Raw genomic sequence first — 26236 nt, forward strand, 5'->3', positions numbered from 1 at the left:
ATTCATGTAAATGAGTTCAATTTTCTTACAAGCGTGTTAGGCAGCAGTTCTTTTCTGTGAGGAGACGCATGGTGTATGGCATGTGAACAATAAACACTTCAAAGCTGAGCAATTCCTCTTTCTCCCTCGTCTCCTCCAGACCTGTGATAGTACAACAGCCACGCGCACTGACATGGCTGGTTCAGCTTCAGGTATCATCATCAAGCTCAACAATTTCTGAAAATTAAAGAAATATTTCAACAAATGAATGCATAAGACACTTAAAGTGGATACCAAAGTTAACAACTCAAATTGTCTCAGATTTATTATTGATACAGTTATAAAGCATATTGCACAGGAAGTCCTGACCAACCTCGACAGAGTCCTCTCTAAAAACGTGTAAAATATAAAATAAAATATAAACAATAAGCATAGAGAGCCTGCACAGTTGTAAAATGAATCCAAATACATCCATACTTTGTTCTCTTTTATCCAAGCATTCTTTGTTGTTTATTAGTATTTCAACCACATACTGTAAGCCCTAAAGATACTTCTTGGCATGAAAGTCCAACTGATGTACTTCTGCTTGGCAAAAAAATATTCTCACACTGAATAACTACATTAAGCCTGAAATTTTGGGGTTTTGCATCGCCGCCATTAAAAATGTAATGCCAGTATATTTACTCCAAATTACTAACACTTGGCATTAGCATTGGCCAACTGGAGATGAGTGACCATCACTCAGCAAATTAGATTTTTTTTTCTTTTTTTTCGATGTAGTGTCTACAAAATTATTTATTTACTTCATGACACATTCCTGAAAAGTCCATTAATGAAATTACCATCACCTATAGTTTCATTCACAACAAGAAAGGACCAAAATCCTGAAAAAGGGCTTCAATGCCACACATCAGAAAAACAAACATCAGTTTTGCAGACAGCCATGTGGTGTCACAAACAGATTTGTTCACAAGAAGTATTTTTGTGTGAACGCATGATTAGCTTTCCCTGTGGATTCACTGCATTGGCTGTTGTATTGTCCAAGTAACTGGGATACTGAGGAATTTCAAGTGCGTGATATGTCCACGTGTGTGCAGTGCAGAGGGTGTAAGACTCACTGAGTCACATTGGCAACACCGGTCTTTAAGTAAAATTCAGACTTGGTTTGGGCAGGCAAACGTCTCAAAGTCCGGCATCTACTTAGGCAAAAAGCAGCATCAACATCTCCTCCCAGTAAGGCCTGACATGCCATTATCGGCTTTAGTGCAGTTATCTGGTGACTTCAACCTGCGTTTAAGATTGTTTTACACTGCTTTACATAAACTACACAGATCTGTAAACATTTACAATGTAGGTCAGTGTTATTCAATCCAGATGTTTGAGACACAGAAACTTGCTTCTAACCAGCTAATCAGGGTCTGACGGATACAGAGGAGATTTAACTACCTGGCAGAAGTGACAACAACAACACACTTGGTCCCAAAGACCGGGACAGAAAAGCAGTGATGGAGCTCACAGGTGTGAGGCAACACAGTTCCTAGTGACACATTAAATTTTCAAAGGTTTAGGGTTTGTTGCTGTTTCAGACCAACTGAAATCCATGGTAAAAATGTTCAAATACAAAAGCAGTATTAAGAACAGCTCCTTCTGCCTGCATATTTATCCGCACCAAGTCATATCACTTATTATGCACATTTGTAAGATTCTTGGAATAAGTCTGGTGACATTTAAACATTTTTTTATATTGTTGACTAAATCCAATATGAATTGATCTAACAAGCACTGTCTGTGAATATTTTTTTAGTCCACAGACTTTGAATTTTATGTAAAAATCATTAAAACCACAGAGCTCGGAGTTGCCCTGATGACAGGAAAGAAATTCCCTAAATGCACCACCCTGCTGCCGTAACTGCACCAAATTCACAACTGGTATTTAGTCCAACAAATGTTCTAATTTATTCCTATCTGAGTATTAAAACTACTTATAATAATAAAAGCAATCACGGTTTAAAAACTCTAACATCCAGGTGTTTTTTGCTAATTAATGAATGTTGGGTTAGTACCATTTAGAGGCAAAGAATGGCAGCTGACAGGGATGGAAAGTGCAAGTGAATAATGCACTGTAGGCTTTGTTTTCTGTTTTATGTAATTTGCTGAGAAAATCAGAAAGATAAAATATCACCAGCCTTATCCTAAGATTAAAATGGATGAAGTTATAAGGTTGAAAAGATTACCAGCTGTACGTTGCCCACGTTTTGTTATAGCAACTTGTAATTTGCATTAAATAAAAACACAACACAAATAAATGGCCCCAGTTTAAGCTGTTCCAAATAATTTTCAAGATGTGAAGTGGGTAATCTAGTAACAGCCCTTATGCATTTATAAGATCTGCTCAGGTGTAGCTTTATGTGTAGCTGTACATAAGCACACATGCACACTTCTCTGGTTTTTCACCATACTGTGAATAAGCAGGTCACAAAGAGAGTCTCTGAACGCTGTTTGACTCAGTTGGATTGTCTACTAGAGGAACAACTACACTATGCATATTTAGTGATTCTCTCCCCCAAAACAACAAACTGTAGCAGGTGGGCTGGGATTAGACAGGACCACATGCTTACACACATACACAGTATATATATATTTGCATTTGGCACTGAAAAACAAAGGGGTAGGGTACAGAGTGGAAAGTGAGGCACATTCATCCGCTGACACTTCAAAACTGCTTGGAAGAATACAACAGATGACCACAATTACAAACTTACCTGTGAAAGAGATTTTTAATGGGGTGGAATAGATGTGCCATGAATGAGAAGTCTTATTAAAGACTCAGTGATTCATGTTATTGAGGGAGGTAGATGGACTCTTACAAGGCAGACCGCTTGCCTTGGGCACCTTAAAAACTACCTTAACAGCAGAGGGGTGCCAGCCAAGTTACAATGAAGTAGCAAACAAGCTAAGCACTGAAAGCCAGTCAAACAGAACCTTTCACAAGCACTATATTCCAATGTTGCAGTACATTGTGCACTTAACACCAAGTAAGTCAGCATTGCCCACTCCATTCACTGTGTACAATAAATTAATTTGCTGTAAATTGACGTGGGAGCTTTACATGGTTTTAGGACCAGGTTAGAGCCAACTGCGTCTCTTTACATCAGGAACAGAAGGTTCACATTTGTTTCTTCAGGGAGATATGCTGAGTGTGACGTAAGCATGACATCCTCGACAAAGAGGTTAGCTCTCATGACCTTTGGCTGAAGTTCTCGACTCTTCCTGTGCTTAGGATTAGAAGTCTATGATTATCATAGGCTGATCGGATTTCTAGAGATGCTAGAAACAAGAGAAAAAAGGTGAACAGGTGTCAACAAATTCTGTCTCACATAACCCGTGTCTCAGGAGTTAAAATATTCTTATCCATGAAAAAGCTCATGATGTCCAACAAAGCCATATGAGGGATAGTTTGGTCAGTAATGGCAGTTTTCACTTGAAGAATGTGAGAAAATAAATCCGATATAGATCCAAATTCTAAACAGTCCTTCGGAGTTCAAAGATAAAGAGCCCAGTGTCCTCAAAGAGTTCTGACTCTTCCTCCTATTCAGTGGCGTTAGCCATGGGAGGAGAAGATGGGCCTGCTGATGTTGCTGTTGGTGGTCATGGCTGCCAGTTCCCACCTGGAGTGAACAACAGAAAGAAATAGCAACACTCTTTATCTTCAGGAAGGCAGAACGCTCCAAATTTTGTTTGAAAGTTGCTGCTGGCTTTAAGATTTCAGGTTGATGTCTTTACCCCGAAGTCTTCATGCAACTATGAACATTTTATGACTCTGACACAATGCACAATAGGCTTCTATACATGAAATACCAAAGGAGCCAAAAATCTACTGCACTGACACTCTATCAAGCAATTGTGTGACATTTGCTGTCACCCTGTACTCCCCTTGTCTAAGTGAAGGGCTATGATATGGACAAGGATGAGGGAAGGCCCCACGGTAACACGAGAACCAGGAGCAGGGGCTGACAACAGGGTCCAGTGCTGACCTGATGACAGGTCAGAGGTTGAGCTCCAGATTGTTATCACTGGCTCTGGTTTCACACTCACTCCCTCTCAATTGCTTTGTTCGTTTTTTTGTTGTGCACGTGTGTGTTTAAGAGGCGAGATTGGCATTGGAGCTGGAGATGCCAGTGAGGGGCAAAGGGAGTTAACCAAAGTCTTGTGACCCCACTGAAGCCACTAGAAGGGTTAGAAACACAACTGCGAACACCAAAGAGGGGAACATGCAAGGTGGCAGTGACGATGTAAGAAAAATGAGAGGCTAAGAGGAGTAATTAGTATCAGGTTCTATGGGGTCCATGGGTTTAAAAAACACACTTCAATCAAACCCTTCCATTTCAGACACACTTGCCTATGAGATAGATCAACTTGACAAAGTCTAGGTGTTAAGGTTACTTTAGAATTGGTAATATGCTTAAGATGGATGGATTATGTGAATTAGTCTATATGAAGCACAATGCTATGTTTTATGTTAGTGAGAAAAATACAGTTTAGTGAACCTTCACCTGCCATTTTCAGACAAGTAGCAGTGTGTTTGCTGAAAAATCTTTAGTAATTAATGAAGTTATTAAAACTTCCCTCACTTGTGATTAGACCATCACATAAAAACAAAGTGGTGCACTAAAACTTTGAAGTCCCTCTTTCAAGTTACATGTCAAAATAATAACATGTCAACAGCACCACAGCACTTATGATGTACCTGCATTATAAGTATCTTTAAGTCTATAAAGGTGTTAGTTAGGTGTTAATTTCCCCCCAACTCAAGCAGCCAATGAGAAGAAATGCCTGGTGAAGATGACAGAAGTACTGGCAACTTCTAAGAGTAAGCCACTGACCCAGTGATTAGTAGTCTCACACCCTGAACCAATAATGCTGTTAAATAAACCCTACAAAACAGGGCTCAGAGCTTGTTTCAGAGATGTTTTCCATCATTTGTAACAATTAAGGAACAATGATTGTGACAAGCTGAAATTCAAATAAATGAGTTAATCATAGCCAAATCCAGATTGTACTCGACAATCCTCACCTGGCTGGTGTTATGTTTTTGTTATGTGGACTGTGCTAGCACTCAAGTTTTAACATTTGAAGTCTGCCAGCTTATGAAGCATGTTATTCAACAGGATAATGCACTGTAATATATCTTACCTGTCTTTGTGTGTGTACTTTTGGGAGACATTTTTGAGCTATCATCATTCTTTCAAGACTGTGTGTTCCTAGGTGCCATCTTACAACACACCATGATGATATAATTATGAAAATATTACATGCAGGGCCTCAAAAGAAAGTTAGCCAAAAGCCTGAATAAAACTTACACTTGCTAAATGAAGGATAATGAGCCATAATTTGTCTCTTTCAATAACGGCCTCTCTACTGAGAGAGAGAGAGCAGTGGCAACAATGACAAGCATCATACAAATAGCAGGAACAACAATATGTCAGTTCAATGACAAAACAGGACTAATGTTTGAGAGGATGCTTGTCTGACCTGATATCATGTGGGAGTCCTGACTGCTCCAGACTGTACTGAATAACAGCTATTTTGCATAATGTCTTCAAATTAGGGCCTGAAAAGAAGAGAAAGTGTAATGAGTCATACTGTGATCATAGACACTAATCATACTCAGGCTAAGAATATTCACTTCAGCTGTGGGAATTCAAAACGTAACCAGAATCGGTAGAAGAAAGGGGTAAGATCTGCTCCCCATGAAAAAAAAAAAAAATCCCCACACACTGTTCAGAGAAACTGCAGAACAACAGCATTCACATGAGGACACCGTGGTGATACTAGGGTTAAATCATGTTGGTACACAAGGCATTTTATTACAAACCTCCTTTTTAATACGAATTACAAACTTACTCCCAACTACTGTCAGCTCCACCATATGTTCAGAGATAAACAGCGTGAAGGCACGAGTGACTGGCATGTGGAGGCGTATGCCACAGGGGAAGCCACTGGGTACTGCCAGTCCCATACGGTTCCTGTGTCCCTGTGTAAGCCCACCTACACAAACCCTAACTGTGACCTGACAGCCTTACAGGCTACCCCAGTGCAGGCAGGATATGGCTATATTTGGCAAAACGGAAATGTCCCATGTGATAACACAAGACAGGACCAAGGCCAGGTGAGAGATGAAGCAGTGATGTAAGCAGTGTATTGGTATTATAATATTTGAGGGGACCACTAAATATCCAATCTAAACAAGGCGAGGTGGCTGAAAATACAAGGTGGGGTGAAATATGTGGATTTATATACCTGGAGTTTCACACTAATCTCAATGTACCTTCTTTAAGAAATAAGACAAGGATACTTACTGAAGTCCAAGATATAGAGGTCTGAATGATCCATGAGGTTAAACTCATCACCCATTCCTTGCTCTGGACAGGGGCTGTAAAGCAAAAAAAAATGGTTTTGTTGATCAGAGATCTCAACAAAAATACACCAAAATAAGTTACATACTGACAACTAGCCCACGTTTTAACACTTTCACATTATGGAACGCTGTGTTTACTATTCAACTGTTTTATAAAGGTAATTTCATTATATTTTCCCCCTTATGGAATTACCAACAATTAGTTACCAGTAGGCTCCCTAATATTAACCTTGTAATCTTTCTCTAATCACTAAGGTTCATAATCAGGGAGCCACAGATTGTTCTCAAAAAGAGCAGTGCTGGTCACACAGCGCTCTGCTGTCCTTATCATGTGCTGGCATGATTTAAGCCCACAGGAAGTCGAGCATTGCAAGCTGGTCGACGCTGATAGTCTCCCAGACCCGTGCAGTCGCTGATATCACTGCACATCTGTTTCCTGCCAGAATTAAGCATACACACCTGTGATGTACCTGGTGCACCACAGCTCAGAAAACCCAGCTGTATCACACTTTCCTTCAGTCACCATCTCTGCATGAACTGATTAAATGCAAAACATGGAATGATTCTGTGTAAAAATGCTGCTGAAAGTAACAGGCTACAGCATTAATAATTTGAGAAAGATTTATTCCCAGAACAGCAGTTACCATATTCCTGTAAATGTACTCGATGCACATAATTGCTTTATATAGATTACAGCAGTGCACCAAGAGAGCTCTGAGCTCTAGTGGATAAAAATGCACTTTGCAGTTTTACACTACCCAGAGGACAGTTCCAGCCAAACAGGTGCAATCACCAAGTTTAGTGTCTATGACTATATATCATGGAGAATAACACAGAGATGTGGCCAGACAGGTTTGGTGTGGAAGAACAGCTTTAGAAACACACAGAGTATCTATGGGCTGGCAAATGTCCAACATCAGATACCACTACAGTTCTTCTGAACAAATCTAGCAGAAACTACTGGTTCCGATTTACTTTATTATATGTTCCTTCTCCTTCCATCACTTTAAATATTTTATGCTTGCACCAAACCAGCCTCTTGCTGAACACAATATGCTCTTGCCCCATCCATCTATTTCTATTTCTCTTTCCTGCTGTCCTCCTCTATGTGTCCCCCTTTCGCTGCGTGTTCAGGATGTTGTAAGGATTTTACGTTGCTAATCTTCCCTAAACAAACATGGTGGTGACTTAAAGTGGCCACGAGAGGTGCAGAGCACGAGCACAGTCGTCCCAGGGGACCAGCTGGGGAAGTCATTACGTCCCCTGCCCCCCAGGAGGTGATCCACCCGGGCTTATAGCATGGCCCTTTATCACAATACTCTCAACCATCCAAGCCCCTCTGTCATCATCAGACCATCTACTATTGGACCTGCACTGCACTGCTGGATGCAACACTGCTGCAGCAATTAAAATGGTAGTTTTTCTGATTCATGCAAACTAACAGGCACTTAAATTGGTCAACTGCTAAAAGTGCCATTTATTTGAGATTTAAATTCCAACAATCAAAGTTAATAACACAACAACAGTGAGCTGTTGTCATCGAGCTGCTGTCATTAAGGAGTGGTGCAGTATGCCTAGCATCACTGGCTTGAGTTGGTCCTTACTGACTGCTGGTCACAACATCAGCTGGATGAAAAGAGAAAAAGGAAGAACACTTATTGGATATATTAGAAGCTGTATGTGTGGAAATGAGACCAAGATCAACAGCCTGTCTCCATTACAGAAGTAATGAGGAGTAGCATCTCTATCTGAAAAGCACACTGCAGTAGCTGTCAACTACTGTGCAGTATAAGCCTGGGATGCTGACGCGTGAAGGGGTGTAGATAAGAGGATGCTTTAGCAGGAGCAACATGAGAGATGAAGATCGTGTCCCCTGGGACAAGTCTTTCTCGCATGCTCATGGATACTGTCAACCTGGGTGTGAAATTCGGCAGAACATTAGAGAACAGTAATGCTTTAATGGTCACCGCAAAAGGGGAGACTGAAAAGGATCACAGAACCGGGGGCAGAAAAGAGGAGGTGGTAAGAGGTATCTCATAGATGGGCAGCAGTTAGAAGCAGGAAAATGTGTGTTTTTATGTGGCATCCTGGTGTTTGATGGGTCACTTTGTTACTTGATCAGCAAAGTATCACTATGTGTGAAGTGCTCCTCCCCCTACAGCAGCAGTGGTTCCCAGTCTGAATGAGGCCTGAGTGATGTTGCACCCCCACTAAAACAACATTGGTTGCTATTTCAAACAACACTCATTGAGGGTGTCTAATCACCCAATTGCCAGTACTTTCTAGCAATGCACTGCCTGCTCCACCTCATTATCTTCGAAACCGAGGTCTCAAAACAGCAGAAGAAAGGTGAACTACTGTCCTAAAACTAATGAGGGAACACCATGGAGCCTGGGAACATGCCTAACTGTCTGAAGTGTCCAGGAATTGAATTGCCCACAGACTTTGCAAATGACTTTGAGAAAATCCATCAGTGACACCTCTTTTTTTGAAACACTGGTGTGAACAATATAACAGGAACCAGCTCTGTAAGACGTATGCTTTCAGTGGCTTCATTGGCCATATCCTCATTCTTGAGAGTGAGCTGCATCCTTCCCCTTTCTTCACTTCCTATTGAACTTTGGTCCTTCAGAACCATCTACTTCACAGGAACTCATCATGCACTACAACTTCCTGCAAAGCACCTTATCAGGATGGCCAGACATGCATCAAATTATTTCATTAGTACTTTGGGATTGAGTCGAAACACATGAAAATGCTGGGAACATGTAGTGGCCGTATAAAAACAAAAAGGCATAGAGGAATTTATACTGTACAATACCTCTGCATATTATCTACCACATGAGGCACTGCATGGTGAACAATCCCTCACAGAACAATATTGGTAATTTCATTTACTGCAAGTAGCCACAATTAACTTATAACATTTCTTTTGCCCTCTATTTTTTTTACTATTACTGTAAAGCAAATTTATGTTTCAATTGAGCCTGCAAACAGGCTCTGAGAGAAGAAGTTCACTTGACTTATAAGAAGAGTTTGCAGCAAATTCTGAGCTCAATTTTCTTAAATCCAATCAAATAGATTTAGTTATCACAGATCGATCGATAGATTCCTGTCCATTTCTTTTGTCTTAATCTCCACTGTCTCACCTCATCTTACCTAGCTATCTGTGCCCCCTCCTGGGCAGTGGCTGGACAGTGGATTAAGACCTGCAGCTGCCCAGACCTAAGCCCCATGCAGAGGGTGAGACACAAACTACAGCTGGCTCCTCGAAAGAGACGCCTGACTTAAGATTAGACAGGGGAGATGCCAGCTGCTAGTGAAGCATACATCTCAGATTGCAACCCCTGTGGACAAAATGTAGCTGGACTTGGTGATGTGCTGGAGAGGAAAACTGGACTTTCAAGCGAATATGTATCTGTCCCTTTTATCACAACAAATTTAGTTCCCTTTATCAGGACAAGTTATTATCAACTTTGCTGCTTATAAAATAAGGAAGGAGATATTAAACAGGGACCTTGAACACAGCTGGTTAATATAAAGGAGATGGGCTAAATGCTCCTCAATAACTGGCACATTGTTTTTTGGAAAAATAAGGTACTTCCTCTATAGCCCCAGTCTTCACCTGCAGCTCATTTAACAAGGATTCAAGGTCAGTCGTCTAGCAGTCGACATTCACAATATAAAATACAGACACACAACAGCTACAGTTTTAATACATGTATGGTTATGATCGATGCCCTACATGACAGTATCTTATTAATAATGCAGCTACTTATGGAGGCTGAGTGATTATCTCTTAATATCCTGCTCATTTACCATTGTTACAAGTGTTTCCTCTCATGAGAGTCAGATCATTCTTTCACTAACAAAAGCCTTATGGTGTTTCCGACAAATATGTTTCACAGGCAAGCAGTGTTGTTTAAACATGATCTGTTGACTGTGAATGAACATCCACATATTCTGCTAAATAGCTAGGTTAGCATGTTGCGCTTGTAATTTTTACTTGTCTACATAAGTCTGATGTTGTCTACATAAGTCAGGGCCTAAACCACCAAGAGGTGGCTTGCTTATAGTGGCAGTAGTAAACCAAAAGTTAAACTACTACTATTTAGACATGTTAATTTATGTGTGCAAAGGTTGTTTATTTGAGCTGCTGTTTAACACTCAACTCTCTATCACCTTTATGTATACAGCCTGTTAGTGGGTTGAAAAGGGTTAAGATGCAGATGAAAAACTATCATGAGCTTGTCTTTGAAGAGTAAATCAGTGTTGCTGTGCTGCCCCAAGGTCTTGTCCTGCCACGTGCAGGATGCCCCAAATCCTGCTGGGGTCACCTCGACTGTTTGACAGATTTATCTCAGGCAAACTAAAGACAGACACAGACACAGACACAGACACACACACACACACACACACAATTAATAAAAGGAAACTTCTGCAGGCTACCCCTTGACACTGAAGGCCAGATGACAACATGTGTGGCATCAAAATCTGTGGAGTGTTGATAAGCATGTTTTCACGGAGCCAACCTCCACTGCAGCAGATTTTAAGATATTATGGGCTGCAGCAGGGGCTGATATCTAAAACTCAGCAATAAAAAACTTAAAACAGAAAGAAGGGGTTTTGTACAACACCTAACAAGACAATTAAATGCTTTAGAATGAGTTCTGCCTAGGTCCGATGGTATGTTTAGTCTAAGATTTTTAACTGTCACATTCACCCATGATAACAAACCACACTTTAAGCAGCTGGATTATTGTAACAGCAGTCCTCTCAGCTATTGATAACACACAAAATGGCCTTCTAGGTGATATCGAGGCACCAGGCTTCTGACCTTGATTATCAACTAAACCAAATCACTGCATTCTGCAGAAGCTCTCTGGCTCAACTTGCTTTAAAATGCCCAGTCAAATTCCAGGCAGATTAAATATCATGGTGAGATTTTGATGGATTAAACCAGAGGTTTTGGGTCAGAATGTTGTGGCTACCAATAAGATTACCTGGTATGTGGCCTTCCTCTCGCTCAGAGGATCTAGCAGCCACTGACTTTCTACCTGAAAAAGGTAGCTAAACAAGTGACACATAAAGCCTGTTTACATTTTATGTTGAATTTAAAGTTGACTTCTATATTTACCATTTTGCACTAAACTAGGTTAAGCAGCATGAATGTTTCTGCATCGAACGTTAGAAATGCCATCAGCACTCCAGCTTCACAAGATGTGCCAGGCAGAGCTGCATATTGATAAAGTGAACACATGCATTAAGGCTGGCAGAGCATAGCAAGCATGTGCGTGTGTTTGTCCACCACTCTGACGTCAGCTCAACAAGAAAAGCTGTGAGTCATTAAGTCATGTGAATGCATCCAAACATACAAACACACAAATGGCACAATGCACCGGAAAATTGGAGTGATGGAACCACTAGGATATCTCAGCAGTGATCTGCAGTCATTTCTACAATTTGACAGAAATTCTGCACTAGGAAGTGAATCATGGCCACTGGGACATCTGTGACATATATTTAAAATAGTTTGGCTTTCGAAAAGACCCCAAAAACACAATGATCTGAAAAAAAAAGTTATCTTCTCTATTTAAGAATAATTTGTTTGTTCTATGAAACATCAAAAATGGTGGAAAATCACGACCACAAGTTCAGAGAGTCGACAGTGACCAACTGTCAAAAATGTGTTACCTCATAATTTGTCTGATCTTGTACAAATGCAGATAACTTTGTTTCTTATGTCACTGGATAACATCTGGGACAGGCACCTCAGTTTGGTCTGCATAAGCAAAGTGATGACATCAAAGAGGCTCATCCATCGCTAAGGTCACTTTGGTATTGTTAGACCTAAACTGTCAGCCACTGGTCAGTGACAGGCAATTTAAAACCCTTTGAAGACCTCTCATTATCAGCAGTTTATACAAATGTGTAAAAGGGCTAAAAGGCATAAAATAAGTTCTTCTGACATCTGGGATGTTTAGGTCTTAACTTTTAGCAAAGACACAAACAAAAGCCTTTGTAGTAGACAGTAGTATTTCAACACAAAGAATTTAAATCAGCCATCATTACAGTCTTCACAGAGGCATGTATACTTGTCCCCATAAAAATATATTTATATATGAATATGCAATGATAAAATGAACTAGTTCAAGGGCCAGTGCCAGCTTTCCCGTCACAGATTCCAAGCTGTCTGGTCCCAGCATGCCAATCTGTCATGTCCTTGTTCACATCCTGCCCCTCATAGGATGCCCTGTTCCCAAGCTCAAAACGTTTCCCTATTTAGCCCAACCTGGGCTTGTCGTAAGCAATTATACACAGAGTGTGACGAATGCCAACAATGACAACATAAGCTCAGCTGGAGATCCATAATCTCTTGTGTCTTTTGTGTGCAGCTCAGTGTTAGCTGTGTGCAATTCCCAAGAAGATGAGGAAAAAACAGAATATACAGGGTTTAGCAAAGTATGTTGGTCATTGCTTGAGCGCGTAGGTGAAGGTCAGTGCAGGTGGAGTTAGTCATGCATGGGTCCTCCTTCGTGGGGCAGCGAGCAAATGAGTGTAGCAGAGGTGCTGAGGGCATATCAAATTGCACTTTGAGAAAGAATGCTCCCTAAGGTCATAAATCAGAGATGGGGCAGAATTTCGCGCCTTTCTGCAGCTCACCAGGCCTGTTTACACTGACGTAAGTGGCACTCAATAGACTGCCACTAATTCCCAGCCTGTCATTCACACACACTCTGTTCATTTATCCTCAAAGAAATACAAGCATGGACAAAAAAAACAAACAAAAAAAACAAAGGATATCCTGCACCAAATTATGCTTATTAATGACAACATAAAAATAGAGGCTCATTAATCTAAACATAATCTAATACAAAAACTGAGTTAGTGCTTTTTTTTTTATAAACACCAGGATGTTTATATTCAGTAGCATTTATACTGTATCACTCTATAGATGTTTGTTTCACAAGGGTCTTTATAATTAACATGCCTCTGTACAAAGTGTAACCCCTTTTAAAGCGGAGGGCTATTGGACTTAACAGTTTAATTTTCTTTCACTAAGGTAATAAATTATTCCCGAACAAATCCCTGCAGGTAAAACAAATATCATAAACTGTGTATAAATATCAACAGCAGGGTTCTGTTTTGGATCAGCTTGAAAGAACAACCAACCCAGGAAAACAAGATGTGGACCATAAATTTCAACACAATTTCCTTGGCGGCCTTGCCAAATTGAGGAGCCCCACAAAGAATACAAGCAAGGTGTCTAGCAAATAATTCATGACGGCCTGTGCACGCATTTGTCAATTGCATTGAGACAAACACCAATAACTTTTTAGCCCTGTTAACTGCCCTCATCTTGTTAGGTCATGCAAAAATAAACACAGGAGATATGCCAATGGCTGGTTTTAAAGTTAATGTTCAGACAAAATTAGAATAAAGCATTAATTACAATAACACTTGCTCTGTCTAATGTTAGTCAGTACAAATCTTGACAAATTAAAATATCAAATGGGAAATTATGAGGAACTATTCGAAAACCTTTCTTAAAAAGAAGAACGCAAACAGTTGAGTGTGATACGAAACTGCTTGGAGTGTGTTTGTGTGTCTAAGTATGTGTGTGCAAGTGCTTATGAGAGTTCCTGTGTGTAAGAGGCTTAAGTGTGTTCATATAAACAACAACCATGCATTGCCGGTTAAAAGAACTTGTGTGGCCAACTTGGTTTAGAGCCTGCAAGGATCATGCTCTAATTTGTACAGTAAAAGGGAAACATCTTTACAGATTAGCAAACAACAGAGAAGTTGCTGTAGTCTACTTTACAAATAATACCAAAACAACTTCTCCTGTATAAAATACTTGGTGTGCATTCAGGTGGAAAAGTTGAACTGGCCCCAGCTTCCTAAAAAACAAAAATCTGCCCTGCTGCTTTTACACAGGATGTTGTAGATATTGTGTGGTGTTTGATTTCTTCCTCTACTCAGCCAGCACTCTCCATCATTCCAGTGGCCTCCCTTTTCCAGCCCTAGCCCTATCTGCTCACAACAGGAAATCATGACTCCTTAAAACCCATCTTGGACTAATCCCGGTGAGAAACCAAACAACGCATAGCAAGCTTCAAAAATAAGCACCATCTTAAGCTCTTTGTACAATGTCTTCTCTTTCTATTCCAGCTTAACAAATGACTTCACTGATATTTCATTGCTACTGTTATCAAGCAGCAGTTTCCGTCTCTTTTCAAATATGAAAAGAAGTCATTAAAATGGATCTGCTGGAAGGTGGTCACAGCAGCAAGTTAAGGTTTGTGAACTACATGTTCTGCTATATTATATTTTTACCTAATCACTATCATCATACATATGCAAACAGTTGAAAAACAATGATTGTAATAATTCCTCTAATACTGCTGCATAATGGATGACTCAAGATTACACTTGTGGATTAGGGTGGGTTGCTCCCCATGATGTCGTGGAGCAGTGGAAAACAAATTCAGCAGAAGCCAGAGGCCTTGAGGCCGTGTAGACGCAGTGGAGCTGAGAGGACTCTTATCCACAGCCTCCCAATCCCCACTATCAGGTTATCCCAGTGGGGTTTGCCTGATAACACAATGCTGCTGATAACGGCAGCCCAGGTCCTGAACGACTCTGGACCATGCTAACGCAGTTAGCTACCTCACTACTCCACTGGCTACTGGGCTATCGCAAGCTCGTCACCAGCACAGTGGCACCTCAGCAGTTACAAACCCCCAACAATCCCTACTGACAGAGCCAACAAGGGAATCATCACAGACTGCTGTCTACAGGAGCCAGACCCTCCCTTGGAATACTTGAAAAGAAAGGACATTTTTCTCCACAAACTACTCTAAAATACAGAATGCTTTTGTTTTTTTATAAACATTATGATGACAAATACTGAGTGTTAGTGAAGGAACTGATAACATTCCCCGTCTTCAGCCAACCTTTGAACTTACACAGTTTTTCTGTTTTTTATTGCAGCACATATTTCAAGAGTGTTCATGTTTGGAGAAATTCAAACAGTGAAGTGGTTAATGTTAATAGTTTATATATGTGATTCACAATTCAATGTTTAGTTCACCTTTGCTTCATAAGCCAATTCACATTTGTGTATGAGGCAATAAAATGAATGAATAAATAAAAATGAATAAACATGCCATAATGACAGACACTATCCTTATTCTTTCAGAATTATTATTAACCATTTTTGTAATTAAAAAAGGTGAAATATGTCATAGTGAACTATATATTGTGCTGTTTTTCTAAAACAGTAAACACTACAGGGCAGGCCCTTTATACCCTTTAGATTTGTGTGTTTAAAGGTTGAATCTTTAAATTTATGCACTAGCTGATTTCAAGGTGCACCCAGCACATTCATTAGAAATAACCTGTGTAGTTATCACTCTACTGATCAGCTCCTTCATCTGTTAATTGAGACAGCCAATCTTGATACAGTGACAACTTTACCTTGATTTATTAGCTTTGTACATCATTGTCTGTGAACACTAGCATCTTGGTATGTAATACCCTGGCCACAGTGTCTATATCATTTTTCAGAATCAGATAAGCAGTGTGACTCCATGTCACAAAATACTTTCTTAACCAGAAGTTCTGTCACCAAGTGTGTACTCAAGCAGTTACAACACACCTTGACGATGAATATGCTGATATTGTTCCTACCAATCTGACATGACAACACACCCAAGCATTTTCTATACTTTCCCTATTTCCCTATTGTAATACCATGCAGCAATGACCGTAAATAAATAATGAAATAAATGAAATATAAATTAGACATTTTGTTCATTATGATAGATTGCCTGATTCAACCAATTTCATGTTTTTGCAAGCTGGCTTTACATACTGGAACCAACAGTGTGTGGATAAAATGAGACACACATTTTCATTCATGTTTTACATATCAAACACCACAGATCATTAACTCAGGGTTCATCCACACATTTTACTTTGAGATACTTTGTGTATTTTTTAGCATAAGTAGGATGCTGAAAACTAGTAAGAGCTGTGTGGGACTGCTCTCTGTATAAGAAAACGAGCTAATCTGGCACATAGGGGCATTATCATGTGTAGTCACTTTAAGGTTTTATCTCCTGCGTGAGAAGTAGGTGCACAGTCAATAAGAGAAACAAATTGACAAGTGAATTCAACTAGGTATTCTCTGACCCTATATATGATACATAATACAATATTGAATGCTTGTGTATAATGCATATTAAAACCTGCTGTAGGCTTTATAGGTGTTTATGTGCTTGCTTTTTTACTTTGCATAATTGCATTGAAGCATAAAGGAGCCGGTCGTATTTGTATGTTTATAAACTAAAATAAAAATATATGTCAGTTTTAGTAAGTAGTGGTATTTTGTTCTTCACCTGGTTCCTCCAAAGAGGATGATTCGATCTCCAACCATACAACAGCACTGCCGTCTCCGTGGACATGGTCCTTTCCCCTTTGGTTCTACCTTCTTCCAGGAAAAGGCTTCTGTAGTATGTACACACAAGATGTTTAAAGATGAGATAACAATATTCAGACACAATGATGGAAAAAGAAGGAAAAAAAAATAGACATATATTTAACTTCTTTTAAGAAAGAAGATTCAGTAAATCTCCAAATTACTTTCTTGAGTTAAAAAACAGAGGGACCTTTGGCACAACACATCTTTTGGCCTGTGTGGCCAACAGCACAGCAACTAAACAAACCTCTCAATGTTGTTCACTGAGGTTCCTACTATATTTACTCACAAATTTAAGGCCCAGGGATAAAGGAAGAAATGGAGTGATGAAAGCAAGAAAACAAAACCTAACCTTCATTTGAAAACAACACTTTACATTTCAGAAATAGAAACAAATCCTCTGTTCTGATCTGCTGAAGTGCGGTATGAGTGACGATGGCAAAGCTCTCTCAGTTGTTCCATATAAGGATGAACCATGGTGCCTCATACTCTGAGCTAACAGCATCATTACTTCTCCATAGCAACAGGCCATTCAGACTTCGTAGATAATAAAGTCTGTTACTGAGGTGCTGCCATCTAGTGGCCTGCAAGCACCGGTTTAAACAGTCAGAGGAAACACACTATACTGGTTATGAAGACAATAGAGAAAAAATGTTTAAAAAAAAAGCTCCAAAAAACATTATGATCTCTATGACTGTGAGAGCATAGCAAAACTCCAGCAAGTGAATTATCACTTAAATTATCACTTATTATCACAAAAACTACAGAGCGTCAGTGTTTCACACCCAACATATTGAAAAGGATATGGCCAGTCACTACCATGAGAATCACAATGATAAAATTAGGAAGCAGAGGACTGTGTGCAGGACTCTCTGCAGAAGAGCGAGGAAGAAAGTGGGTCAACACAAGACAGCAACTGCCATTACTAAAGTAAACAGTCAGCAGTGAAGGGAGATGAAAACTAAATTACTATGCACTAAGCAAGAAATGTTCCCAAGAAGGACAGTCTGAAGGAAAGCTTTACAGCAACATAACACATTTTCCAAAATTTAACATAAGAAGTAAATCACCTGGATTAAATTTCCAGAGATCATTGAAGTGCCGGTCCAGGCGGGCATTGTATCCTCCAAATATGTACAGCTCCCCATTGTACGCAACTTAAAGAAAGGAAAGGAAAACAAATTAATGAACCAGTTTTTATCATGTATCATACAGATCAATGAAGTGTGCAGCCCAGTAAATGGAACCAGGCTAAATAGATACCTGAATTTCTTTCATGAAAAAATGTGGACAAAAAATACAATCTAAGTAACCCACAGAATGAACAACACTGTTTATAGTACACAAACAATAAAAAACAAGCCATGTGGGAGAATGAAGCAGAGACAAGTCACACTGATGATTCCAGTTTGTACACAAATAATCAGTTTGAGTCTTGAACATGACTGAATAGGTTGAGGTTCTTCCCATTAAAAACAGAGTATTCAAACTATATCATGTTGGTTTAATGACACATGCTTGATCGTCCAATTTAAATTTAATTTCTTAACCTCCACAGTTTATTAAGCAATGTGTACATCTGCCACATGTATTCTTTTAGTAGTAACATTATCATATTTAGCTATTGTCTAACACAGCTCTCGTGTCTACATTATTTATGCTTGGAAATGCCTGAGAATACTCAAAATAAATGTAATGTAATCTTGTAAACTCAATAATTACAAAACTATTCATTACAGTGATTTTATGTGTGTGTTTGTGCCTTACAGGCTGAATGACTCCTGCGTCCCTCCGGTAGTGGCTGTGTTGAAGGAGTGCTCAGCCAGCAGTTGGTCTCCGTGTCAAACACTTTGATCTTGTTGCAGTAAATCTCGTTGTTGGAGTGAAAGGGGCCAAAGCGATCGGCTCTCCCTCCAAACACAAACATCTTTGTCCCAATGATGGTAGCTGAGTGGAAGTCTCTCCAGCGTGCTGGAGTGCCCTGTGAAGAGAAAACCAGCAGATGATTTTTACACTCGATAAGTAGAGAACACAAGGTAGTGTAAACAGAACAAACAGCAAGGATGCTGGATGTAAACTACATACTGCATTCTTGGTTCATGTGAACTACTACTGCTAAACTGGTTTCAGTTCAAAATTCTTCAAATATTTTATGTTCATCATAACCCTGAGTATAGACTATAATAAGCAACTTCAGGTACAGAGCACCATCTAGTGGCCCAAGTTACCAGCTTCAAAAGAGCAGTTTAAAAAAACAAAATCATTTGATCTTTTCAAAAATAATTTACACTAATAAGAGCATTGTATAGTGTTTAGTGGAAATCCATCTCATATGCACCTCATACTATCCGTGGTTACTAGAAAACCCAAATAATAAACAAATATACCATATTGTAATGTGATCTGTTTCCCAGAGTGAAACTGTGCCTAACAGACAGACCTCTATTGCCCAAGATTTACCTGGTTTGTAGCCATAATAAATCCTTTCACAGGCCTTTCTTTCCAGAATATGCTGCCATTCTTTAATACATTTTATGCAGAGAAGCAAGGCCTTACTCACATTAAAAAATAGAGCAGTGGAAAAAAACCTAACCATATAAAACAGATAGTAGTGCAAAAAGAAATTAATTTTAACACATCAACTTTCAGAAACAAAGTTCAGCAAATAACTTAGTTTTCCAAAGAAAACAAAAGCCTGAGAACACGAGGAAAAATGTATTATTCAGTCACATGCCAAACTAAATCTAAATCACAAAGCTGTAATCTCCTTGATGGCTTGAAGTTGTCAACAACCAAAGCTAGCACTGCAGGAGTATGTCCTTCATCCAGCAGCCCCTGGTTTACCCTAGAGTCTGGTGTCTATGTCTAAAATATACTTTCACTTTATCACATGAGTAAGTTCCCTGGATGAAAACACAAATGGCATTTGCCAAAAGGGGAGTGTATATAATCCACTGCTAGGCTTTTTTTTTTTTTTTTTTTTTTTTACATGGCCACCTACCAGGGTGCAGAATTACATTGCAGTGCCTTTGTAACCAGCCAATCTAACCACTGGGTACTTGTTTAGCTGTACTGCCAACCCCAGTAATAACCCACAGTTTGTGCATTCCCAAGGGCGTTTCGGATGTAACTGAGAACGCTAGCTGTCTTATTCTGTCTTTATGTTTCTTTGAGTGAGTGCTTTGTTTCGCTGTCTTTCGAAGGGGGAAGGGGAAAACATTTTATTTTTTGAAGAATTAACAGTTGATGCTTTTAACTCACTCTGGCATTAATTAATGACCAAACCATTGTGGTGGTGTCCAGCTTGTGGATGTCATTGGAGAAGCAGTCAGCCTTTAAAAAAACAAAAAAAAAAAGGCAGGGGAGGGGTTAATTTAATCATGTCTTGATGTCTCAATGTTCAGAGAGTGGGTCCCACAGTGAAGAGTGATGATAACTCACCAGCTGTTCATATCCTCCAAATATATACATTGCCTTCCCCAGGACACAAGCTGAGTGGCCATCCCTTGCCCCTGGAACAGTCCCCGAAATCTTGGGTGTGAACCATCTGTGGGTGTCTATGAAACCGGGACAGTTTATATTAACTCTAAAAACTCTGCCAGGGACCTAACCTCTCATTTTACACTATTGAAATAACTTTTGAGTCATGTGCAATGGAAAAACATCTGACGTGTAAACAGGTGTTATACCTCCCTGACTTAAAAGCAGTATTCTCTCCCTCAACATCAAGCAGGTGCAACTGAGAGGAAATACAGCCTGAAACTATCACTTCACAACACTATAACTTAACAGCGTTCTACTTACTGACATCAAAGGCATAAAGCACATTGCAGGCCCCCTCTGTGTCGTTACGCCCACCCCAGAGGTAGATAATATCATCCAACAGCACAGCTGTGTGGCCATAACGCATATATGGCACTTCACGGGTACGCTCTTGTCCTCCCGTCCACACTGGGGGCAGCTTCATCCAGCGCAAAGACACTAAAGACAAGAAAGGGACATTTATTCAATATATACAATTATTTAAAAAGTAACTTCTTTAATACATCCTGCATCATGTTTGTGGAAAACAATTAGAAGATACATATGTGAATTGTGAAACATTTCTTTGAAACTACTGTATAGTATGAGAAAATGAACACAATGTATAAAGGTATGGATTAAATCCAAACAGCTTATTTTCCAACAGTCTCTACTGCAGAACAGAAACCAACAAGAAAGACCACATAGCAGGCAACAAGATAAAACACTGAAACAAAGCTTAAGGTGGTCTCATTTCCATTTCAATCACCAAAAGGCATCTATAACAGGGTTTGGCTCTATAAACCGTTTCATGATAGAGCAACAGCAAGTAGGCTAAAGATTCTTTAGGAAGTTGTAAAATCATAAAACAGGTGGCTCGCCACACAGAAGAAAAGACCTATATAAAATGTGTTACAAGGACAAAACAGAACCTTTTTCTAAAAGATGGAGCAGAACATTTAAATAAGCACCTGTTTGTTAGACAGCAGTGGAAAAACAACTAACATAGATTTGCACAAACCACCAATGGAAAGCTTGGCTATGCATTGCCAGCTGTACTGAGTTACCGTTAAAACTAGAGCCTGACCGTTATGGGTTTTTTGGGGCCGATGCCGATACCAATATTATGAAGTAAAAAAAATATATATATCTGATATTAATATATTGGCCAATATTATTTATGTGTATATTATAGTACAGTACCAGTCAAAAGTTTGGATACACTTGCATAGGCAATGGCATTTCAATTCATGTGTCCAAACTTTTGACTGGTACTGTATATAGAAAACAGTATACATAAACAGGATATGTATACTTAAACGCATTTTAAACGCACATTAAAAAATGTTAATATCGGCGGCATATTCGCCGATACCAATATATCTGCGATAGGCTCATGTCAGCTCTATTTAAAACATGGTGAAGGTTCAACAAACACAGCCTGCATCCTTACTACCCAATTTAAAAAGGCATTTTTTCCCCACTTTGCTATGGATAAAACACAGTGCATTGATTAATGCTACTTGGGATAGAAATAATTTGAGTGCAAAGTAGGTAAAGAGGTGGTCCTGATGCAAAATTCTAAGACTCTTGAGATGTGAAAACAATTTTTATTTATTTATTTATTTTTTTGATTTGATGATTTTGTTTTCTAGGTCATAAAACAGCAAAAGGATGAACAATCATGTTCCCACAAGGGCTGCACTACCTGTCAGCTAAATAGATATTGTTGTAAGTATTTATATTTATACATTTAGAAGTTTGCCCATGACCAAAGTGATCCCTAAATATATCTATATTCACCACCTACCTGTGTTGAAGACATGCACGTCAATCTGACGGAGTGTCTCATAGTCCTCCCCAGAGCAGTAGCCTCCAAAGGAGTAAACCTTATGCCCCACTGCCACAGCAGCATGGTTGACTCTCCGTGGCCCTCCTTCTAGGTGCACCGACCAGCGCAACATTCCACGCGCAAGCACCTCTGTGACTGTGAGTCCTTAGACCATCACTTTGTTGGCCACTTGGACCCCATCAAGCCAACACCATTGAAACCTGTGAGCACAATGACAAGAGTCTGCTCAGGAGAGCGGGGGCAAACTGGCAGGGGCAGCTGAGGAGAATACAAAAGGGAACTGTTTGTTCTCTGGGGCTAAGAGTTGCTCAGCTCTGTGGCTGCTGACATGCTCACAAGCCCCAGTATTATCTAAGCTGGGAGAGTATTTTAAGAGGTGATTAGATCTACACCTTACATTCATCTTTCTTTCTCTTCACTCTTATCCCTGTACCCTCCTGCTGCACCACAAAGATTTTAAATATAGAATCACATAAACAACTGTGCACTCCTAGGAAATGCCACACAAATAACAACATTATACCATTACACAAACTGCTTCAATAACCATTTAAAAAACAGTAAAATCCTACAAAGTTACTGCAAAGATGCAAAACAAGTGTGTTTCTAACCTGCTGAAAAGAGAGCAATAATGACCGTCATCTAACTCTCTTATCAACTAGGTCTGTATGGCTGGATGGCCATGCAAATCAAAAGTGGTGCTAACAAAACCTAATGGGAGAATCTGTAATAAGCGCAGCTCTTAATTCAATGGTGGCCTGTAATTCAATAGCACTTACAGAGGCAGTTTCTAACTCTAACACAAACCTTTTAAGAATACAAGTCATTATTCATTCATTATGCATATATGAATTGCAAAAGAAGCCTGTAAGACAAGCAAACCGGCTTCTTGCGAAACCCAATGTGTCCCAGCTCATTTTGTTTCAGTGACTCACTTTCTCACTGACCTCCAACCTTTGTTTGCTCTTAAAAATAAACCTGCAGAACACTATTAACATAGATCTTTCTATTTCAAGCCCGCACATCTCTGGGGACCAGCACAGGCCAGATAAACAAAACAGACAAACATAAATGAACTTAGACTGTTTCTTCTTCTTCTTTGTTTTTGTTTGCAAGTGTAAAGGTTGCCATGTAGGCAGAAAACAGAAAGGAGGACCAAATACATCCTGAAGCCAAAAATATCTTACCTTTGCTGCAGTAGACAGGTTTCCAGTAGTTTTCCCTGCTTGAATTAAACAACAATAGTCGCAATTTTCATCCCTAGTCTGTCTCACGAAGCCGCATTTTGAAGACAGGTGTATGTGGAGCTCCTACCACTCAACAGGACTACGTTGGCACCAGATGACTCGGGACTGACAACTCCCAAAGCTGTGCTCGGTCAACAGACAGGAAAACCGAAGCGTAACCTACAGCAGTGAAGTGTCGCTGTGGGCACGTCTGCTGAGGACGCACACACTGTTGGTGAGTAAAGCTGATCCAGTCCCGGTGACATTGAGCTGTAACACGGTTAACACAGTCCTTATACACAAGCACATCGACGGCAGCCGTCAGACAGGAACAAGAGACGCCTGTGACAGCGGCCACGGTACCCGCAGTGTAACTTTAATAATAAAACCAGCAGAGATAACCAGCTCCACTGCCTCCAGCTGTTTAGTAGAGGCTGCTAGCCCGGCTAAAGCTAACGTGTAGACGCTAGCTAACCTGCCGCGTTTAGCTGTTAGCAGCTAACGTGGACTCGGTGCAAACGACCGGCGGAAGCTCACATACCGACGTCCGGTCCTATCGGTACGAAGAGGTGAACTAACAAAGAATAACAGCAACAGAGCAGGGTGATTTATCTACCTTCAGGTCGAGTCGGCTGTGGTTAGCTGCAGCTCACACAGGCAGTGATAATGTTCAGTGGGAGTCACTACCGACTCCCTCGTGACTCGCTGGGAGGAGAAACGTCCGCTGGCGCCCCCTGTCGGTGGTTTTCATCCTGCACTTCTCACACTGGCCAAACCTGGACTAGGAGCTGAGGTTTACCAAAACAGACCAGTATTCATGCTTAACCACTCTTTTTCCTTTGCATCTCCCAAAGCAAGGCTAAGGCTTCACAACCAGTAGAGCTACTGACCCCATCTCTCACCATCTATGTACTGCAGGGGCGATTTTAGACCCTTAAATTATAATAATCATCATTAGGCCTATTATTAACTAATGTCAGATTTTGTGAACACACTGTTTCACCACACACAAGCAGTGTAGGAGAAGAAAGAGCAATGGATTTCAAGTTGAAAAGCAAATACAGTTTACAGTTTCTGATCTAGCTGCACACTTGCCAGGGAATGAGCTACTGTAACTGCTGCACCTTATAATTTTAGTGTCAGTGGAAATAAATTGCCCAACCTGTGCACTATTATAAAGATTTGCAATTATTAATCTTCATTATCAAATTAAAGAACATTCAGTTTTATGTTAACATTAAAGGTAGGATTTTTTTTTTTTTTTTTTCAAAGAAAACGGTTCAGGTGAGAAAGTGAGGTCAAAATGACTCTACCTGACTGCATTACCCATAATAACTCAGTATTCAATTCGAGTAATATAAATCTGTATGGATCAATTTATGCCTTTTAAAGGGTTATATATTTTGTGATTGGATGTTAAGTTTGCTTTTTGGCTGAGAGCACAGAGAAGTAGAGAGGAGGATAGAGGTGACAGTGAGACAAAGGGAGAGAGCAGGATTTAGTCACCAGATAGACCACTGGGCATAGGGCCATGTATAAATGCCCTGGCGGCTGAGCACCCCTAAAAATCTGATCCCAGAATTGCCCCTGGTGTATTGTTGAACATGTTGCATGTAGAGCTTCCAAGAAGAGCTACCTGACCTTACCCCCAAATGTCAATTAATCACACTGACAAACTACACTTGCCATGAGATTTAAAACAGGAATATGTACGCTGGGACACTTGAATAGAATGACGCAGAATGAATCAATTTGATAAGTAAAATCTGTGCCTTTCCCGGTAATGTGAGAAATATACTTTTGACAATGAGATACAAACAAGTAGTTTCAGTCTGGGGGGAACAGGACCTCACATTGTGTCTCAATATATATCTGAAATGTATTAAAGAGAAACAGAAAATTCAGATTCTTGACTAGTCTCTTCTTTGTGGTGAAATTTAGGTATGTTTACCACCCCAGGTCTATAAACATCCTTCAAATTAAATATTCTGAGAAAGAAAAAATATATATTTTTGGTTACAGTGCTTCTAGCATATCCCTTTCATGGTCCTACAGGCCACTTTATGGGATCACAAGTCTGCAGCTGTTCTACTAGACCAGGTTAATGGAGGAAGCTGGACCCTACCCCTGTTGTTTACGACTGAAGCAACCTAGTGGAATGTCTCACACACAGTTATGTAGCTGGGTCAGTAGATGGCGCTGTCACACACGTTTTGGAGTGCTCATCAGGTGAACAGACTATCAGCCTCCTGACCATAATATTTCTAAGAATATGATCCTAGTATTATTAGTCAGATAACATGATGAGAGGGTCTAGTTGCACTGGCTGGGGAACACATTGACAATGCAGTTAACAATTTATTGCTCTGTTTTGGCTGCTTGCAAGACAACAATTCATAAGAAGGATTAGACTATGGTCAGTTACCAAGTAGAATTCATAGAGATCTGGGTGCTTTATTATAAACTGTATACTAAACACACTTTATAATAAAGTGTCTTTAGAAACACTTTAAACATTGTAATGGCATACTGACAGAGGCTGGTGTAAAGTCAGTGTATTTAACATTTTACCATTGAAATGGGGAGCAGGGGCTTTGTGGTAAGATCACTGTGAAAGGGCTACAGCCTCCTGGGCATCACCAGAGCATACAAAAGAAAAGCCATCTGTAGAGCCTCAGAAGCTGCAGACAAAGTCTCAATATAAATGGTTTCAAAGAGATAAACAGTGGGCTAGCGCTACTTGAGCACAGGCTGGT

At 40.0% G+C, this 26236-nt stretch overlaps 1 protein-coding gene across 2 annotated transcripts; it reads right to left on the reverse strand.

Annotated features, from left to right (window-relative positions):
* Window positions 1-456: 456 nt before the first annotated feature.
* Window positions 457-24178, reverse strand: klhdc3 (kelch domain containing 3). Of its 2 annotated transcripts, none has more exons than XM_026308548.1 (11): window positions 24097-24178; window positions 22213-22454; window positions 20685-20861; window positions 20322-20437; window positions 20142-20213; window positions 18648-18861; window positions 17951-18037; window positions 16801-16909; window positions 6339-6412; window positions 5512-5590; window positions 457-3647 (listed from the first exon to the last, which is right to left on the reverse strand). In XM_026308548.1, the coding sequence occupies exons 2-11, from the start codon at window positions 22364-22366 to the stop codon at window positions 3581-3583; spliced, it is 1149 nt and encodes a 382-aa protein (XP_026164333.1). In that variant the 5' UTR covers window positions 22367-22454; window positions 24097-24178; the 3' UTR covers window positions 457-3580. The 2 variants fall into 2 exon arrangements, with proteins under 2 accessions (XP_026164333.1, XP_026164334.1); XM_026308549.2 differs by lacking the exon at window positions 24097-24178 and adding an exon at window positions 23442-24087.
* Between the last annotated feature and the right edge of the window lie 2058 nt (window positions 24179-26236).

The sequence above is a fragment of the Mastacembelus armatus genome, chromosome 15, assembly GCF_900324485.2.
Source record: "Mastacembelus armatus chromosome 15, fMasArm1.2, whole genome shotgun sequence".
Taxonomy (NCBI): domain Eukaryota; kingdom Metazoa; phylum Chordata; class Actinopteri; order Synbranchiformes; family Mastacembelidae; genus Mastacembelus; species Mastacembelus armatus.

Bases quoted from the DNA above. Each gene is read 5' to 3' on its own strand.
- klhdc3 (XM_026308548.1), bottom strand. From the start codon at position 22,366: ATGTTGCGCTGGTCGGTGCACCTAGAAGGAGGGCCACGGAGAGTCAAC. The intron at 20,862-22,212 runs GTAGGTGGTGAA...TCTTGTCTTTAG, and splicing joins CGTGCATGTCTTCAACACAG to TGTCTTTGCGCTGGATGAAG. The intron at 18,862-20,141 runs GTGAGTTAAAAG...TTCTCTTCACAG, and splicing joins GGTCATTAATTAATGCCAGA to GGCACTCCAGCACGCTGGAG.